This window comes from Micromesistius poutassou (assembly GCF_964030765.1).
Source record: "Micromesistius poutassou genome assembly, chromosome: 4".
Classification (NCBI taxonomy): Eukaryota; Metazoa; Chordata; class Actinopteri; order Gadiformes; family Gadidae; genus Micromesistius; species Micromesistius poutassou.
The window spans coordinates 12,525,800-12,545,880 of NC_140274.1; the positions used below are offsets into that span (position 1 = coordinate 12,525,800).

General features: G+C 43.2%; 2 protein-coding genes across 2 annotated transcripts; both read left to right on the forward strand.

The window, feature by feature from the left end:
- Positions 1-1,613: 1,613 nt before the first annotated feature.
- Positions 1,614-5,539, forward strand: rbm7 (RNA binding motif protein 7). The gene is made up of 5 exons (XM_084466824.1): positions 1,614-1,783; positions 2,167-2,329; positions 3,616-3,691; positions 3,951-4,044; positions 4,240-5,539. The coding sequence occupies exons 1-5, from the start codon at positions 1,691-1,693 to the stop codon at positions 4,630-4,632; spliced, it is 819 nt and encodes a 272-aa protein (XP_084322950.1). The 5' UTR covers positions 1,614-1,690; the 3' UTR covers positions 4,633-5,539.
- Positions 5,540-8,753: 3,214 nt separating this feature from the next.
- Positions 8,754-18,694, forward strand: barx2 (BARX homeobox 2; the record flags this gene model as incomplete). The annotated part of the gene is made up of 4 exons (XM_084466350.1): positions 8,754-8,940; positions 14,830-15,184; positions 17,680-17,764; positions 18,317-18,694. 4 exons carry the CDS (start codon positions 8,754-8,756, stop codon positions 18,692-18,694), a joined length of 1,005 nt encoding a protein of 334 aa, XP_084322476.1.
- Positions 18,695-20,081: the final 1,387 nt, after the last annotated feature.

Consider the following 20,081-nt stretch of genomic DNA (forward strand, 5'->3'; position numbering starts at 1 on the left):
CCATGCAATACTCTAATGTCAATGTTTACTGTGTGGACTTCATCAGCTGGTCAACATTGCAGTTTAAAGGGATCAGCATTTAAATATGGAAAAACTGAAATCATCTGAATTAGGTGTCCTCTGTGGGATATTGAGTTTGCATGACTAATGAGGGCAGTGGTTTCATGGTCATTCTATTACAATTTTGCTAGAACATCCTGGATTGGATTTTTTGTAATGAATGAATCCAACATCCGATGCTGTACAATGTACAATTCAATGCACAATGAATAACTCAAAATAGTCATTATCTTTGAACCACAGGCCCATTATAGCATTTTATACAAAGTCAGAAATTCTTAATGCCTTATTACGAAAAAAATCGGATCTTATATAGCCTCGACGTATCGTTCACCTCTTATTCGCACATAATAGGTGTGAACAAGTGCCAGTAATTGTAAGATAACTTGATTCGGATCAATGCCGCCACCTACTGTGAATTCAAAGTACTGTAAACTTCTAAAAGTATGGAGATTGTTACTTGCAGGCAACATTCTCATCATACATTAGCATAAATTAATAATAACAAGCTCTGTTGAAGAACATTTTTTAATATAATACAATGAAGCTCATATTTCATAAATAAAGAGTAAGCTTTGTAATTCATACTAAAAGTTAATCTGAAATGATGCCTACAGATTTGTGAAGGCGGAAAAGCATAGGGTTGGATAATTGATCGTTATGAGTGATCCAACAAGAAGGGAAACACAAGGACAAAGTACTAAAAATTGATTTTGACGTGCTATTCTTATCTGTACTGCTTATAGGTGATTTACCCCCACACCCAAACCAGGGAGGATGTTTCGAAGGCATGCAGGAGAGAATCATTATCCTTTCCAATCAATCTCATTAATATGGAGGGCACAGGATCAGGCCCATCTGATTAAGGCAGTGGTCAAGCCCCTCACACACGCACACTCTTGACCTCTACTGCTCCCCAATGTTATATTCACAGGAGCACACACACAAACACATAAAACACACACACTTTCAACAGAACACACATTGCAAAGTTTATGATGAAATAAACAAAGGAAGGAACGTGAAACGATTATTTATCAGACAGCCTCACCAAAAATACAAATGTGCATGAACCTTAACACACTTTCTTTCATTGGTAGACTAACTCATGATAGCAGAAGTTGAGGATATATATATATATATATATATATATATATATATATATATATATATTACATATAGATTATTATATTTAAGCTAATAATCTATATGTAACAAGTATATATACTGTACATGAGTATTTTTTTGACGTTTGCATCAGCAAACTGACTGAACCGGATTTATAAGGTGATAAAGGGACATAAAACAAATGTTGTATTTGAGAAATATGAATAAATATATTTAATTCATTAGACAAATGTGGTCGTCGTACCTTGACAATTATATATTTGGTAATTCGTGTTTTTTTTGTTTTAACTTCAAAGCAATACAATGCACGTTACTCTACTGCCTCCTAAAGGCTGGTTTGAATATTGCCATCTTTTACATCAGAAAATGCTTTACGACAGATGCGGGCATATAACGGCAGCATTTTATTTTACGGCAAGAGAAGGCCCTACGTACAGATTTTAGCCATCGTTTGTTTACACAAGATACATCATTGCTTTGGGGCTGTATTGTTGCTGGTACAATGGGCATTGAAGAAGAAGCCGATCGAACTCTGTTTATTCGAAATTTGGACCAAAGAGTGTCTGAGGAAATATTGTTTGAATTGTTTGTACAGGTAACATGATGCTAGCTTGGTGTGGCTAACTAGCATAAGGCTTCTTGTTCAGAGTTTATTTTCTACAGTTCAACATAACTCCATAATAGCCCTAACCCTAATACTTAAAAGTTGTATATATATTTTTTGTTTAATATGAATCTATAATAACCGATTATATTCTATAACGTTAGTGTCCATTTGAGGCTAATACTTCGACGTTTATCTTTTTTATATTGCCATATAATACTTCGTTTTATCCCAGTATTATGGCTCGGCAAGCCCTAAGTTGAATGAAGTACAAATAACGTTAAGTTACTTATGGTAAATAATATGTAAGTTCCTGATTGTGGTGTACTGGGGTGTTCTACCTCTTGTGTGCTGAGCCTGTCCGCTGTTCGCAGGCTGGACCTCTCTGCAAAACCAAGATTCCCAAAGACAACGAAGGAAAACAGAAGACGTTCGGCTTCGCTGTGTACCGACATGAGGTTTCGGTGCCTTACGCCATGCAGCTGCTGGATGGGACGACGCTGTTCGGCAAGACCATCGGTGTCCAGTTCAGATCAGGTGAGTGTCATTAACAAGGGAATCGTTTAGGATGTTTGCTGGTCGAAAACGATGTCTAATAAGACTATTAGAGAGACTATAAGACTATGGTAGATATATTATACAATTATTCTATGAAATTATTGGATCAGCCCAGGGTTGCCAACTTTGAATATTTGGCTGGAGTGCGATTTTGATGCCATGGGCTTAATTACGCGTACGCGCCAGTGCACTTAATCACCTGCCCATATTTCGACTGAATTCAACGTCATGGTTTAAAATAATATGCAGTTTACACATGGGGTGGGAGCTTAAGATTCAAGGATATAGCCAGACTTCTACTACCACCCAGTGAAATACTTACAATTTCACAATGCTAGACATGTACCAAATAAAGGGCACACAGGTTTTTGTTCACTAATGAATGTTAGACTTGTTGTTTCCAATATGAAAATATTTTGCTTGAAAGCTGGCTCCGGGGTGTGAGCTTGACCAGCTGTCCAATCAACACTCACTCCCTCATCAGTCATTTAAGATGCAGCTCCATAGAAACACCACATGAAACATGCAGTTTATGAAAACTCTTATCTTCTAGAGTCAAAGTTTTTCGCTTGGTTTAACCATTATGATTTGACTGTAAAATGTGTGCCTGTTCATCTCTGCTGTCGCAGTATTTTGACATGAGAATTATTCGGGCAGTGTGAGAGTGGGAGGCTGAAGGTGAAAGCGTGTGGCAAACGCGGGAGTTGGCAACCCTGCAAAGCTGTAGCAAAGCATTAAACAATGGTGTTTTATTAGGGTGCTTGCATTTTTAATTTGGGGTGAAATGCCACCGCCTCTTAGCCTGGAAATCCAGACCCACATCTAGAAAGCTGTAGGGTCTGGCAACGAGTAATGAAAATGGCCCAACTCGAGGGGCGGCCCCAAGCATGCATTTGAAAATATCACTGCACGCAATTGGATAACACTACGACCAATCAAAATAATACAAGGGGTGACGTATCCAGAGCAGCTTGAGCTAACCAATAGATAAGACTTGCCGTATCCGATCGGTAAAACAGCAACGCTTTTGGCCTGCCTATATCAGATACACCAATGTGATTAATGCGCTGGGAGAGGGGCATTGGGGAGGGATTATATTGCTTGTTCCCAGAGTGACTTGCTGAGAAAATTCTAATTGTGTCCTCGCAAGAACTCTGGATTTCCAGGGTAGCCGCCTCTCAGATTGTATTCATGAGTCGAGTCATGTTTTCACCAATTGAACATAATGCACATCCCCTTTCATCCCTCTGTCTGTTGTACCACAGGAAGCAGCCACAGCAACAGCCCCGGGAAGCAGCAAAACACGAGCCCTGGCAGCACTCCCAACCCCCATGGCCGAGTGTAAGTTTGTTACATGGATTACCCAACAAAAAAAAAAAGGTTGATGAACCATCCGATATACAAATCTATAGGCATAATGTTTTTGAACAGCAATGACTATTTACATTTATTTTTTAATATGGCTACATTTATTCAGTAACCGTTTGGTGACGCGGCACAAAAAAGGCATAGAATAAGTATTCTACCATAACCTTGTGCACACAAGATGCAAGATGAAGGGAATATTTTGGAACAGTTTTGTTGTTGTTGCTCTTCACAGAAACCCGGTCCAGTGGAATTCCCCTCCTTACACCCCTCCTCCTCAAAATCAAAGGTCATATTCTTCTCCAGACAGCCTGCAGAAGCATGTTGTGGTACGTTTCTATTCGGTCCTCATCCCCTGTGGCATGGTCCAGAGTAACCTAATGTGCCTGGACACTGGTTTTTACTTAAGTTTGGACATGCAGCTCATCTGCTATATCACAAAAGCCTATTGATGTATAAAACAGGTCTGTACAATGCACCTTGTTACATTTGTTGTTTTCATTGTATTCTTCTTGCCCCCTCAGATGAACAACATGATGTTGCAGCTGCACATGCAGCAGCTTCAGCAGTTGAATGGGGGCTTAGCCGGAGCTGCACCGAGGAACCAGCCCAGCACCGGGGCCCATGGTGGCGTCGGCGGCTGGCAACAGGACAACTCTTCAAACTGGCAGCGACAGTCATCCCAACAGTACAACAGCGGCGGCGGCGCTAACGATAACAGCAGTACCCACCACAGCCGGAGTCAGCGCTACACAGATGAGTCCAGCCGTCACCAGCAGAACCCTCACAATAGGGACAACTATCACCACAACGACAGGCGGAGTGGGCGTCACCATGACAATGGCGGAGGCCGTCCCTACGAGACCCACCGGGGCGGACAACGTGGAAACCAGGAGGGTAGACATAGACGGTACTGAGAGGATCATTTTGTATTGGATGGGGGAAAAAAAAAGATGGTGTATTTTTTGTTTTATTTTAATTTGGACTGCTTAAACAGGGATATCCTGAGTTTTGTTTGGACAAAATATGTGTATACTCAGGTTGTTTGTATATTTTGATACTAGTTTGAGATTTGAAGTGTTTACTTTTAAGGTGATTTTAACTACATACAATTGTCAACGTATTCCATTTGATTTCTCAATACTGGGAGTGGATGTGTTGGGGAAAACATTGATGGGGAAAACAAGACGATATACCCCAAGCCATCAAAAAAGAAAAAAACATGCTGTTGGTATCAATTTTTTTTTTTTTATACTGTTCAAATGTATTTTAATCAATTTGATAATGACATTGGATTTTTTTTATGGACATTATGAAAAGGCATCTTAAAATTGTTGCTAAATGTCTTTACAATACTTCAGGTATTCCAGCAGAATCAACCAGCAACACTTCTGTGACATTTGCTTAAATCCTGGTTTAATTTCTTTTTTTTAAATGTTAATCAACCAACCATTCTGTTGATTGGTTTATTTAATTATTTTATATAATCCTACTCCTGATATTGCAACATGTTTTATAAACACTTACTGTATATTACAAAGTTCATTTCACTACGTGTCTTGTTTTTGTGTACGTGACTTGTGGCAGCTTTACAGTACACACCGACAGAATGTCTTCTAGCTTAGCGATTCATTTGGTATTATTTACAGGTGGGTCAGATGACTTGTGTTGGATCAAGTGAAGTGCTGGCTATTGTACGGCACTCCATGCAGTTGTGTCAAAACAACAGCCTTCTCTATAAATGTCACATGGGAAACTAATATGCTTTCTCAGAGGTTATGAGGTAATCTATAGGTGGCGCCACATATATCCCTGAATTAAATCAATTAGCATGTTTCTATTTTACTGTCTTAGCCACTTTGTATATAAGTGTTGCAGCGTGGACTAAAGCTCAGCCCATATTCTCTAACAAATTAGGCCAACTGCAAACTTGCTTAACTTAAATCTTAATAGTATATATTTTTCCTTTTGAGTATGACGGTATAATTGTATCATGATTTGGACGGCACACATTGTAGCCTATAATTAAAAAGCATTGTTCTGTCCCATAATTGGTTCAACTTCTGATGTTAAAAATATGCTCCTCTAAGCTGCAGATCATGATGTGGCCTCTGCTTCTGGCTTGCTTCACCACGGGCCAATCAAATCCCTTAATGTCCACGTTGAGGTCATAATCTACCCTTCCGAAAGTGCTTACGGCCCACCAACAGCAGCTCCCGCGGTGCAGCAACAAGCGTGTCCCTTATAAAGCTCCGAGGATCCAAAAGTGGAGGTCCATTGGCACCCCCCACCCCCCCCACCCCGTATCTCTTCTCTTGTAATCTGCCTCGTGTCGGATTGCAACCGCGATGCTCCCGGAGTCGCGTCCTAATGAAGGGTATCCCCTATTCCGCGACACCGGGCCCGCGGTACTCGGAAGGCCCTTATGGCCTGCTGCTGCTGATGCGCAGCATAACTGGTTTAATTGAGTGATCTCTCCTGGCGTCTCCCGCAAACAGAGCTGTCGGATTAGAGTTCAGGAGCTGCTGTTGCTGCTGTGTGGACTTTTATAGAAGCAGCAACGTGTCTGTATAGAGGGGGATCCAGTACCATGGACGCCAACACCCCGGACCCCCTCCCTTGTCCAAGCATTGCGCCGAGGCCGCGGGATAGTCAGAGCGCGCGCCACCATCTCTCGGGCCCTTAAGCTCAGGTTGCTGGGTTCATGTGGTGCCGTGATGTTATCCCAAACACCTCCGACCACTCACCACCCTATCTCGCGAAATGAGCTCCAAACCCATAGGAGGGGAGTATCTTGAACGGTTAATCAGTTCTCATTTTCTATCATCACCCCCAAGATAACCTCAGCGTCTTTAAAAGCTGATATTTCCTCCACCTTCATAATTTTTTTCCCACCATGACACGGAGGGGTTATTATGGATGCATTAGGAAAGCAACGAGTTATATGTAATGGTAATGACTCGGAAGATGATTTTACGACTCTCAGTAGTGTTTTATCAAGTTCCATTTAACAATCGGTCCCATCCATCATCCTATACGTATAGGTTTCTATACCCAGAAGGCTATAGGCTACACTGGGTGCAGGAGTCCTTATGTTTGTCCTTGGTTGGTTTGAGCTGAGAGGGGAGCGCGTCTTCAGGGGCCCATCAGGTCCGTCAGTCGGGCTCCAGGCCCACACACACACACACACACACACGCACACGCGCACGCACGCACACACACACACACACACACACACACACACACACACACACACACACACACACACACACACACACACACACACACACACACACAGAATGGTGCTGCGACGAGAGATAATAATATATAATGAATAATGGTCGTGTTGTTTGTATTGAGTAGATTTAAGATGCGAAACATTTGGAAAAACGAAGGACAAACCAGCAAATGACTTACAAAAAAAGAACCGTTGATTAGCATAGGCCTAGAGGCCTGAATGTGAGGTTGGATTTGAATGGTAAACACAAGATATAGACCTTATTTGAGCACAGCGTAGATTTTCGCTACAGTTTTCTGTTCACGTTTTTTAAGGGCCTACAAGCCATAGGCCTGTGCCAGAAGCCCATGCTGCTGGAGGCCTGCTCTTTTAATGTGGGCCTACTTTTTTTAGATTTCTGCAATGAATTATCCGTCTATTTCTGCTGAAAGCAAGCTATACAGCAATAAAGAAATAGGTAAAATCGATACAAACCAAGCCATCTGTTCTGCATAATTTGCTACTTTTAAATGTTAGCCCAGCCTTTTGCTTAATAAATAATAAATAGGCAATTTCACATGAGTGAACTCTTTACAATGGCATTAAAAAGGAATGAAAAAGGGGAAAACGGATTGAAATCATCGTAGGCCTACCTCTATTAAGTTATTATTATTAAGAAGCCTGTCTATCGTAGACCATACCGGGCTTCTGTACATTTACACGTTTATATTTTAACTTTGAGATAAATTACAGAGAGGAATGCACCCACAATTTAATAATATTACACGATTCTTATTCAAATAAAAGTTATTATTATTATTCTTATTCTTATTATAAATAATAATTATTATTTAATGATAATAGCCTATATATGTATGTCATTCATATATTTTACAAAAGCATCCGATTTGTCAAAACGGCTGTATCATCGTGTTTTATTTTCAGTAATCAGCATTATCCCTTTGATGGTTTAACCCTGAGAATTTCTCACCCAGATCAACGAATAATGTCTGCAATAGCCTATAGCCCATATGTATATATATATTTTTTTTTTCTATAGGCCCACGGGCAACGTGAAACCTTGACTCAATGAAATTCAAACGTTGTTTTTCACTTTAATTACAAGTCACGTCAAAAGTCAAAAGTTGGAGATAAATAGACTAAAGGCAACATACCTGGCCTAATCCATGATCTTGTCAGAATTAATAATGTATCATCAACAAACATTTATCCAAACGATAATCATTAGGCCTATTATAGGCCAAATACGATTCAAATAAACAATCCGTGCAACCAAATTGTCCCAACACCTCTAATCTCTACGATAGTGGCCGTCTACGCTGTGAGCTGTAATGAATGAGCACGGAGAGGAAGAGAAGAAAGAGCGAGAGAAAGAGAGAGGGAGAGAGGGAGGGGGGAGAAAGGGGGTGGAGAGAGAGCGAGACAGAGGGAGGGAGGGAAAGATAGATAGATATGGACAGTGATTGAGAGAGAAAGAGCGTATGATTGACAATCTGGCCTGTCCAGGGATGGACCAGTAAAGAAGTGTACTGGGATGGTTTATATAGCGGTGGGTGTGAGCACGTTGTACTCACTTCACACCGCGGCGCTCTGCTCAGCCTAACGCTCTCCACTACACTGCGATAGAGCAGGAGGCATTAGCTCTACCACAAGCTCTGCTTACAAATATACACATCAAAAAATCGTTATTAAAGTATAACGAATCCCGTTGTAGCTATTCGTCTATCACGTTTCAAACATTTTAGGGTGAACGAAATCTGTTGTTGTTGTTGAACAGCGGTTGAACAGCAGCGGGAAGCCATGCACTGTCAAGCCGAGTTAAGGCTCGCCTCCCTCGGGCAGCTGAAGGCGGCGAGGCGGCGCTATAAAACTTTCATGATCGACGAGATACTCTCCAAGGAAACGTGTGATTATTTTGAGAAACTTTCTCTGTACTCGGCTTGTCCGTCGCTGATCGTTCGACCGAAGCCTCTCCACTCGTGTTCAGGTAAGATAGTTTATGTTCCTAGACTGATCAACGAGAGGAGCCCTTAAGTGATATTTGAAAGGGTTCTTTCCCCTTTTTTTTCCACTGACACTTGATCATTAGGTGATATTGGTTTAGGATTGTATGTGATGTTACAGTGAAAATGTAGGCCTATAAGCCAACATTCACGTTCAATATTCCCTATGACCGAATTGGCACAAAACAGAAAGGCAATAGCTTTGAGAACGAATGTGATGTACACAGTCCTAAATCATCGTTGTCAATACTAAAGTCTATGTAGGCCTACATGCATTATATTTTATCCCAAAAATAATGATATGAAGCATTATTCAAAAATTCTCTCAAGGATTTTACTTAAAATCAGTGAAAGTCAATTGAGTTTGGATCCATTTTTCATTAACTGACATAGGCCTACAACCCTTACACTATTCCATAGCTGTAGCCGGTTTTATTTGACTAATTGGCTCATGCGTTTGTTATTCATTATGATTTATTGTATCAATTCAAGTCCCGCCAAAAATATATTCTTCATGAATAAGACTTTAATTATTTAACACAATTTTTGTACTACAATTTATACTATGCTCAAAATAATATGGGTCATCAATTAAAAATTCTACAACATGCTCACAAAAAGACATATGGCTGGAGTAAAATCTATATTCAAATAAAGGATGCTTTAGCTTTGTATATATATATATAAATACGTGTATCTCAAATTAATGAGATTTATGAAAAAATCCATGATAAATTAAATTATCCATTATTATTGATTACACTCCATCTTTGATTTGCTTAAGTTTGACTTTATAACTACACCGCAACATTGCCCATTTTGGTGTCATGCACCAAATTCACACTGTGGTTAAGTGTGGCTTGATATCAAACACAGTCCTACCTATCTAGAGAGCTGTTGATACATTTGTTAAGTCAATGAATCTCTCTCTCACACACACACACACACACACACACACACACACACACACACACACACACTTCTAACACACTCCACAGCATCCTAACCCACGCTGCATCTCCCTCTCTCCCTCTCACACACATACACACATGCACACACTCTCTTTATCTCCCACTAAGAAACACAAATGAACACACACACACACACACACACACACAGAAAGACACACACACATGCACGCACACACGCGCACACACACAAACACACAGAATAAGCAAGAAAATAAATAATACATTTTGAGCATGGATTGCTTGTTTTATCTGCAGATCATAAATAAGAAATAATTGATTGCTTAAATGTGATTCAATGTGAAATGAACACAACAAAACAATAAAACTGTCATACGCTGTAGTAGTAATCATTATGATAATTGCTTTAAACTCAGAAATAATTGCCACTGCAACTCGATGATGACATCGGTGAGAGGATAAAAATAGAGGAAGCAATTCTCTCATCTCTTTCATGTGGATGGGCGTATGCTAGAGGGCACTATGACTGGGGTTTAACCCCCCACCACCTCTCCGTTTCCCTGTTCCAATGGATAGAGTAACCCGCCTTGCATATCAGAACACTGTGCCCACCACTTATTTGTGGCTGCGGGGGTGTGAGACACACTATATTCCCCAACTTCAATGGCTGTTAGTGCTTGATATAGAATCTGGCAGGCTCCTATAGGACCAGGGCCAAACAGTGGACCGCCGCAACTCATGGTACCCCCCCCCAGCAGTGAAAGTTGAAAGTTCTGCATTCTTTGCCCTAAAAAGTGCAATAATGCCTCTCGTCCAGCAGGGGCTGCTAAAATACAGAGGTGCCTGCCAGGACTTCAGGACAGGGGAAAGGGGGTCATCTCATCCTGTTGACAAATAGTTTGTTTTGTATAATTTACTGTTGGTATTCCACTTATGCATGGCCTCTTGCTTCTCGCTGCTATTATGAGCGTCGCTGTTCTCTTCTGCTGATAAACAGTAGTCCCAGGAACCAGTGTGTCAGGAAACAGACCTCTTCAGCGCAAACAATAAAGAATCTCGGCGGACACAGTGACAATCATTTATTGGCTGCTGTTCTATAACACAGTCAGAGAGACAGAGACGCTTCGCCCCTGACACACAGCGGCTCATTATCTTGCGCGGGGAGAGCAGCCAGAAGAGGGTAATGGAAGGTTACGATATTTCATTTGGAGGCCCATCTCTCAGCGGGATCCACAGCAGGGCTTTTAGTGGCATTTTCTGGATGAGGTGGGAAAGATAAAGATCAACTACGGTGTAATCTCACCTGACAGGGCGATGAAAAATTGCAAAATAGGAGTGTGCGTATACCCTGAAGGGCCCGAGGCGCGGCTGTGGTGTTGTAGGACTGGCCTGGATGCAGCCATGGCTTATGCCAGAGAGTAAAGTGTTTTCTCCATTCCATGTTAAACTCCTAATCCGCAGAACAGACAATAAAGCCTGTCGTTAATAAAGAAGTTAGGGTTAAGAACTTGATTCCGCCATGTCAACACGCATTGCATCGAATTCAAACACAAACACACAATTGAGACTGGTGTTCAGGCACATCTGAAAGCTTAAGTACACACGCACCCACACGTGTCTGCACACACACACACACACACACACACACACACACATTAATTCACACACACAAGAATGGACGGGCACACTCACACACCCACACAAACGCATGCATTCACATGGATCCATGCAGGCATGCACATGCATAAGCCCCTGCACACACACACACACCTTGAAATGTGGATAAGATCATTCCCACATAAACAGTGTCAAATATACCTGTACATGAACAAAACGATACATAAAACCATTGATAAATGTAGCTTATGCTCAGGGCTGATTCCCAGCTACGACAGGAGAATGGATGTGGATCAGGTTTCATGTTTAAATGCTTATTTAACACTCAGAGGTAACGCAACACCATCACAGTAAACACAGCGACGGCGCAGAGCGGCCCTGTGCGGTGGAAAATAAGGAGTGTGGGGCTCAGAACTCAATAACACGTTCTTGACACCTTACATTTAGCCAACCATGCAGGGACGGGTGTTTAGCGGCGAAAATCTGTCATGCAGCACAGGTGAACGGTTTTAATTAGAGCACCAGGTTGGGGCAGATTAAGAGGCTCTCACACACAGGGCAAGGCTGGAGCCTGTTGAGTGAAGGGCCAGAATATAGACCTGTCTGACTGAACGTTGAACACCCTAAAGCTGTCAACGCAGGGTTTATACCCAAAACAATGAAAAGTTCATCCCCACATGTCACAACGCAGCCATAAATAATCCACTGGGAGAAAAGAGAGCATTTGGCAGCGGCCTTTAATGAGTTATGGAGTTAGAACTGATTGTACTTTGTGTTTGCAATTTTATGAGTCATTTAACACTCAGCAAAAGTGTATATTTTTTACAATATATATAGTTCTGTTGTCGTGTCGTACTGTTGCAAATTTATAATCAGTAGGTCAAAAGGTTGTGTTGGTTAGGGTTAGGAGGATTAGGGATGGAATTAGGCTTGGGGTATTTAACGGTAGGAGTTGTTGCTGAAGTGAATGCTTTGCAAATGGCCTATTGAGGGTCTATTCTTATCGGGTATGTGTTCTGCAGCGACTACCGTAAGCACTTCTGCCGATCCTCACATTCCGATTGTGCTTATGAAGAGTATCACTGCGCTTTCTGCATTGGAGATCAGCATTTACCGCTGCTCAAACGGTTTATTTGTAGACTACAGAAGGGGCTTCGGTGCTTGTCAACAATGTGGCGGATCTGGGCCTCGTGAACTGAACTGGCTGGCCGTCTCCCCCAGCGCAGGCATGTCCCTTACTCTATTTATCTTACAATAATCTAAAGAGAAAGCCGGAGCAAGTCTTGGTGACGTTTCTCAAAGGGATTTCTTTTAATTTTTTAGACCGGCACAGGGTGAAACATTTTCAGTTTCTCCGAGCCTGGCAGTAGCTTCATTTATACATCCGAATAAGAGCGATAGGCCAGAAATGTGGAGAAAGAGGAGAATGGCATGTAAAAAAAAAAAGGACAAACAGTAACTGGAAAATATGAGAGTTTACTACCAAGAAATATATCTTGTCTGGACCTGTTGCAACAGCAGCAGCAGTCTCACGTTGGAAGATTAGCTATGATCTAAGCGTATTAGCATGATGTCATGATGAGCCTTAGGCAGCGTCTGGGGTGTGTGTGTGTGTGTGTGTATGTGTGAGAGGGTGTGTGTGTATGTGTGTGTGTGTGTGTGTGTGTGCGTGTGTGCGGCTGCACCTGTGAGGATGTCTCTAGGGAGCATACAGCTATATAATATGTGCATGATATTTTATGTATCCTCCATCCTCTCAGAATGGACTGACTTCCTCCAGCCGTTCTAACAGCCGGAATAATAATAACATGGTTTGTCTCATACAGCGAAGTAAAGTGTATTTGTGTGCCCTGAAATGGTTTCTCCGTCTCGCTGGTTGCTCCCACTCATGCTTTTATGCTTTTATGCTTTTTGTGCGCTCTCTCTCTCCCCCCCCCCCCCCACCCACCTCTTCCCCTCTCTCTCTCCCCCCCTCACCCTGAGAATGCGAGAGAGCAAAAAGCATGAAAGCATAAAAGACGTGCATGATAACATCTTCACTAGTACACACGTCTTGCATGGAGATGCGTACGTGCACACACATGCCTGTGTCTCTTCTGTCGGTGTCCGTCTGCTTCACTGCTATATCAGCGGCAGGGCAAGCAATACACTCATGGAGTGTGTCACCTCAAATATATTATTCCTGTTCCGTCATCTCCATCCAGCTATAGTCAGCCTGCTTTACATGTGTGTGTGTGGGCGTGCTTGCGTGTATGTGCGTGCGTGCGTACGTGTGCTTGTATGTGCATGCATGTGTGTGAACATGTATGTATGTGTGTGCTTGTCTGAATGTGTGTAAATGTGTTTGTGCGTGCATGTGACAACTGGTTCAATGTGGCTGCTTGTGTGGGTTTGTCTGTCGATGGCATTGAGTGATTTGTTGTTTGTGGTGTGGCTCGTTAAATGTTCAGCTTAATATGTTTTATTTGTTGGTTCTGTTTTTGATCCGTGCGGCCATAACACCTTAATTCCCCCCTGTGATTTAATCAATTAATAATCAAATCCAAAATATTGGCACACTGATCAATGTGCATCATACACACATGCATTACCTACCATGGACTACGGGCATATAGTAAATTAATGAAAGCCAGTGGTCTTACAGGGCATAAGGATTTTTCAGGCAGACATTCTGTTTTATTCAACCCATAACCTTGATCTCTTCCCCTCCCCTCAGAATGCCCCTCCTCCCAGACACTCACTCCCCAGTGAAGTCCTCTGTGAGTCGCTTTATTGATCCTGGCGTCAACAAAAAAATGCTTTTGTAGCTTCTGTCTGCCCCGTGAAGAGTGTGTGCATTTGTGTGTGAAGTATGAAAGTGGTGGAGAAAAAGAGGGCAAGAAGGAACTATATGCATGTAGACAGGAGTGTTTGTAGATGTGTGTGTGGGACTGTAGATTAGAACCTCTGCATCATGCAATTGTGTGTCCGCCGGTTGTGGGACCACAGATTATTTAGTGTTTTTGCAAACCTTCTCTGACATGTAATGGTTCATCTGACGGGTTCACAGGAGCGTTGTAAAACATGGCTTGCGTCATCAAGATCGCAACCCCGGGCATCGCAGGGGTCGACGCAAAACACTTTTCATACTTAAAACTGAGCAATTAAATAGTCAGCCTTGTCTGAGCAATTACCCACGGTCGATAAGAGTGTGGGGGTGGGGTGGAACACATCAGCCAAAGACATTATTAGCCTGACCGCTTTGTTCAATTCGGGTGTATTGCAACAACTGACGTACCGTCTCTCTCCCCCGTACTGCGCACCCCCCCCCCCCCCCCCCCCCCCCAGGCCCATCCTCACTGCGCTCCTACCCGCTCTCCGTGATCACGCGGCAGCCCCCCAGCGTACCCGCCCACCAGCCCCCGTCCCCGGGCCGGGTGTCCCAGCACCTGCCGCTGCTCTCAAGCAGCCCCCACCCCCATCATCCACACCACCACCAGCAGCAGCAGCAGCACCACCCCGCACGGGGCTCCGACTCCTCGCCCAGCCAGACGCCCGTCAGCATCAGCAGTGAGTCAGACACGGAGCACGGCGGGCCGCGCCTCAAGAAGCCGCGCCGGAGCCGCACCATCTTCACCGAGCTGCAGCTCATGGGCCTGGAGAAGAAGTTCCAGAAGCAGAAGTACCTCTCCACACCCGACAGGTTGGTACACTCGGACACCCGGCCCGATGCCAGCCCCGCTTCACACGTCGCCTCACGTTGACGTAGGCTGGGCTGATGTTGGCCTGACTTATGCTGGCCTGGCGTTGGCCTGGCGTACGCTGGCCACAGCTGCTCGCTGTCAAAGGTCAACATAAACATCGTAAACAAGTTCACACGTGCAGCTGCGCCCATGGGCATGCGCGCGCACACACACACACACACACACACACACACACACACACACACACACACACACACACACACACACACACACACACACACACACACACACACACACACACACACACACACACACACACACACACACACACGGCATGCATTGACTTGCAAGCCCACGCATTTACGCATGCATGCACACGCACACACCCACACACACATATGGTTAAGCAGTGTTTAACTATACTGTACCTATTTGATTTATTCTGCAGGGAAGGTATTTCATATTGTGAATTGGTCTCTGCCAGGGTATTACATCAGCCGTCTCGTTGAGGCGACAGCAACATTTTAACCCGACAAATTTTGAGTGTTTTTACCAAGAAACACGGCCTTGTTCGAGTCAAACATGGTCGCATGCCAATCCAAGCGAACATAACTGCATTGCATTGGTTGAATGCCAATCGAACTAGCATCTTATACAGGTGCAGGTGTACATAAAGTACATCTCATTTTTTTGCTTTAGCCTTCACTTTTACATGATCAAATAAATGAAAACACACGGGCTGTTAAATTGTCTGAATGCCACATGCAGCATAACTCAACGCTTTTGCTATTGCACCCAGACACGTCCATACAGCGTTAGCAACATGCTCGCTTTGTACCGCTTTATCACCGCTTCAGACATACATACAAAAAACGTTGCACTCTCAATCCCGACCCTTAATATGTGGGGAGAAAGAAAGACCCCACCTGGAATCCAATAGGAATACATCAATGGAGGGCCCACCCTGTGAGCAGATGGCAGTCAGCCAGGCTTCATCTCATAGGACGAGCCCCGGGCACGGCACGACAAGGCACGACAAGTGATCAAAACTAACCAAGAAACCCTGTAGTACTGGATGTACTGCTAAAGCACTACATCCTGTCAAAATACCTGATGCTGACACTCTGCACAGAACTCATTAAACCCCTGGCTGTCGGCTAAACCCAAGCGGCACAAAAGAGAAATCCCCTTTTTATCACTTCACTTCATAACCTTTAAAGGCGTGGCACGGCTTCCACTTCAATTAGGGGCAACATTTAAATGTCATGTCCCTTAAGGAAACTAACGAGTCTTTGTAAGGGGGAGGAGCCCAAAGAGAAGTTTAGTACGTTAAAGAAACAAGGAAAAAAAAAAACGGAACAGTGCTACATTTATTTTGCCATATCCTAATCGTTTTAATATTTTCTAAATACCAGTATTCAATGACTAAAACATCATCATCATTATTGTCATCACTTTGCTTCAACAATGGTTTTGCTCGGGTCTTTCATTAACTATCAATATTTCCTTCAAAAATGTGTGGTTTGTTAAAATAACATAAGTCTTTTACCACTGGTGCAGCCATTCCCCCCCCTCCCCGTACTGTTATTACACACATAATGTAGCAGCCTACAGGGTTAGATCGATGCACTCACCGCCATGTGTTTTTAATATACGGGTCAAACACTATTACACACACACACACTATTATTTTCACAAAGAGGAAGTCTCTCCTTTTTTTCTGTCTCCCTTCTGGTTCTTCCACTTCCTCAAATCAAAGTGAGTTCCCTCTGAATGTCTGAAGAGAGTGAGAGCCAATCCCAGCGTTTTCCCTCCAGATGGCTTTGAAGGGAGCAAAGTCAAGTTAAAGGAAATCACATTTCAGAACCTTGATAACCCCCGTATCCCCCCCCCCCCCCCCACCACCACCCACCCCTCGTCCTTTACAAAACAGATCCCCTTGTTCGTTTATCTGCTCCTTCCTGAGGTGTAGCGTTACCCCGAACCAACCAATAGCTTCATTAGTCATGGTTCGGGGCACATGTGGTGGATGCATTCCCACCTTCAATGTACCCACCACAATCAACCGGCTACAGCACAACACAATGTTAGTTCATCAGAGGCCCTGGTACAGAGGACTCAACGAGAGCTCCCTTCGGCTGCAGGTGTATGATCTATGCTTATGAGAGTCTAACTTTGAAATCGACTTGGGAGACTCAGAGAAAATTTCTGATACATACATCTGAAAAATTGGATAAAAAGGTTGTCTGAGTGTTGCATTAATTGAAAGTTTGCCTTACAATCTAGTGGCGTATGGCACTAAAGATTCGCAGGATACAATGTCATGGGAATATTTGAAATATATTTAATAATATATTTCATGCATATATTATTAGTGTCAATATATTAGCATTGGCACTATACCTGTGATACATATATAAGCAAGTGTGTTTTTTCTAATTAAGCCTTAAAAACACATCATGTCTGAATGTGACACTTTGTTTCCCTTCTACAGGTTAGACCTGGCTCAATCGCTCGGCCTTACACAGCTTCAGGTTAAGACGTGGTACCAGAATCGACGCATGAAGTGGAAGAAAATGGTAAGACAACCCTCTTCTTCAACTTGGCTTAACCTCCATAAGTCAACAGCGTGTTGTCCGTAACGTTGTATATGTCTAGCTATCACGTGCTTCTCTTTCCGTAAGCTAATGCTAAATCTAAAACACAAAAAAGGCTCAAACACAGCTGTCGGTGAAGTGACGGAGAGGCAGACAGAGTACCTGAAAGGCCAAAGGGTGGTGGAAGGGGAAGCAGGGAAAGAGGACATGTGGAAGGAGATAGTGAAACAGGGGAGGGGGTCCTGCGCTCTAGGATTTGACGGATGATGGCGATAATGAGAGCAAACGTTGTGTATTTGGGCCATCAACTCCCGAGCACCAAAAGAGAGCGAAGGGGGGGGGGAGGGAAGACCTCAAATCGTTAACTCTAAAGACGAATGAGTGTAAAAAAGAGAAGCCAGTGGCAATACGTCTTCTCTTAATTACTATAATAACCGTGTTGCCTTTGACTGCTGTTGCCATACATCACGAAGAGGCTCCTCTGAGATTGCGTGTGTCTGTGTGTGTGTGTGTGTGTGTGTCCGCAAACTCCAGGTGCTGAAAGGAGGTCATGAGGCCCCCACCAAGCCCAAGGGACGCCCCAAGAAGAACTCCATCCCCACCACGGAGGAGATCGAGGCGGAGGAGCGGCGCGTGAGGCTGGAGCAGGGGGAGAGGATGAGGAGGGCGGCCGGGGACGCTGCCCTGGCCTGCGGCGGAGGAGAGGGAGACGGTGATGGAGGAGGAGGAGGAGGAGGAGAGGCCCAGCAGGAACCTCAGGACCTGAGCATGGTGGTCATGGGGTCAGGCCCTTCGACGGCGGCGGCGGCGGCGGAGGAGAAGGACGTCCACAGTCTAGCCCTCGGGATGCAGGTCACGGAGCACCATGAGTCCCCTCTCCCCATGCAGCCGGGCAGCCCCTTAGCCAGCTAAGCCCCCGACACAGCCACCTAAGACTGAGACGATCAGCTGAACAGATACACACACACACACACACACACACACACACACACACACACACACACACACACACACACACACACACACACACACACACACACACACACACACACACACACACACACACACACACACACACTAGTGCCTAAGGATCACGATCAACGATCAAAGAGCTGTCTGGTGTTGAGACATTTGTCGCGGGGTGTCGAATGGAAACATTTTGGAGGCATTTAAGCTCGTTCTACCGTGTTGCGGTGTTCTTTGTGTAACTTACGCACACGGCCTTCAGGAAAGAAAAGAAAAACAACCAAACACAAGACGCTGTTTTCATTTAGTTTCCGAGGCTATGGGGTACTTTTACAGCCAAGTGACTACAGAGGCCAACACGAAAAGCTACTAAATAATATTTATCATTTAAGAGATTTAGTGTTTAAGTGTCTAAACAATTGTGACAGCTGTCCGTCCAGAGATCTGCCTCACATAGGGAATGTGCCTATATAAAGGTATACATAACTTCCCTCGCTATTGTGTATTATGTACATACATCTGTTTTCTGCCAAAAAATGATATTAATAAATGGCTTAAGTGCCTTGTTTGTCTCAGAGAAAAGCTTTTAGAAAACTGTTTTATTAAAATATATCCAAAATCCAAGTCTATTTTTACAGTATTTCACACATTTTCAGATTAATACGAGTAAAGTTGTAATTTTTGGGAAATCTCTCCAGTGAGACGTGTTTATTTTTATTTTTATTTTATTTAGCATTTTGTATATATTTTTTTAAGGAAAACCAAGGAAAATAAATAATCTCAACGCAATGCACTGTATAAAACGGAATACCTTTAAACCAAAAAGAATGATCGTTAGGATAAATGTATAAAACGTGATTTTTTCCAACTGCTGTTTTTAAAACAATTGAAAAACGAGTGTATGTTGTTGTATGTGCTTGTTGACCCATATGTATTTTATAAGGGATGGGGTGTGTTATGATTGGTGGTACAGAATTACTATATTGCCACGAGCAAAGATTCTGAAGCTGTCAGCGGTTTCAAGGGGAATCAATCACTGACTGTGCCAAAGACAGATGGAAACTGCTGAACATTTAAAATCTTTTTAAAAAGATAGTCAGCCTGTGGGCTTTTAATGAGTGCTCCATACTAATATGCTAGACTTGCATAATCAAAAAACTATCTCTGCTTTTAGTTCAACTTAAATTTCTAGTCGCTCCCAAAAACTAACTGAAAAGGTTAGTTTTTTCACAAAATGTTTTTTCGCTCATGAATATACAATTTTTATCAGTGGTTCTTTCATACAAAAAGTGCAGTATTTTTTTTTTAAATGTAGATTGTTTATTAAGCTTGT

Coding starts and splice junctions, on each gene's coding strand:
- rbm7 (XM_084466824.1), top strand. CDS start 1,691: ATGGGCATTGAAGAAGAAGCCGATCGAACTCTGTTTATTCGAAATTTG. Junction 2,330..3,615: donor CGGTGTCCAGTTCAGATCAG/GTGAGTGTCATT, acceptor GTTGTACCACAG/GAAGCAGCCACAGCAACAGC. Junction 3,692..3,950: donor CCCAACCCCCATGGCCGAGT/GTAAGTTTGTTA, acceptor TGCTCTTCACAG/AAACCCGGTCCAGTGGAATT.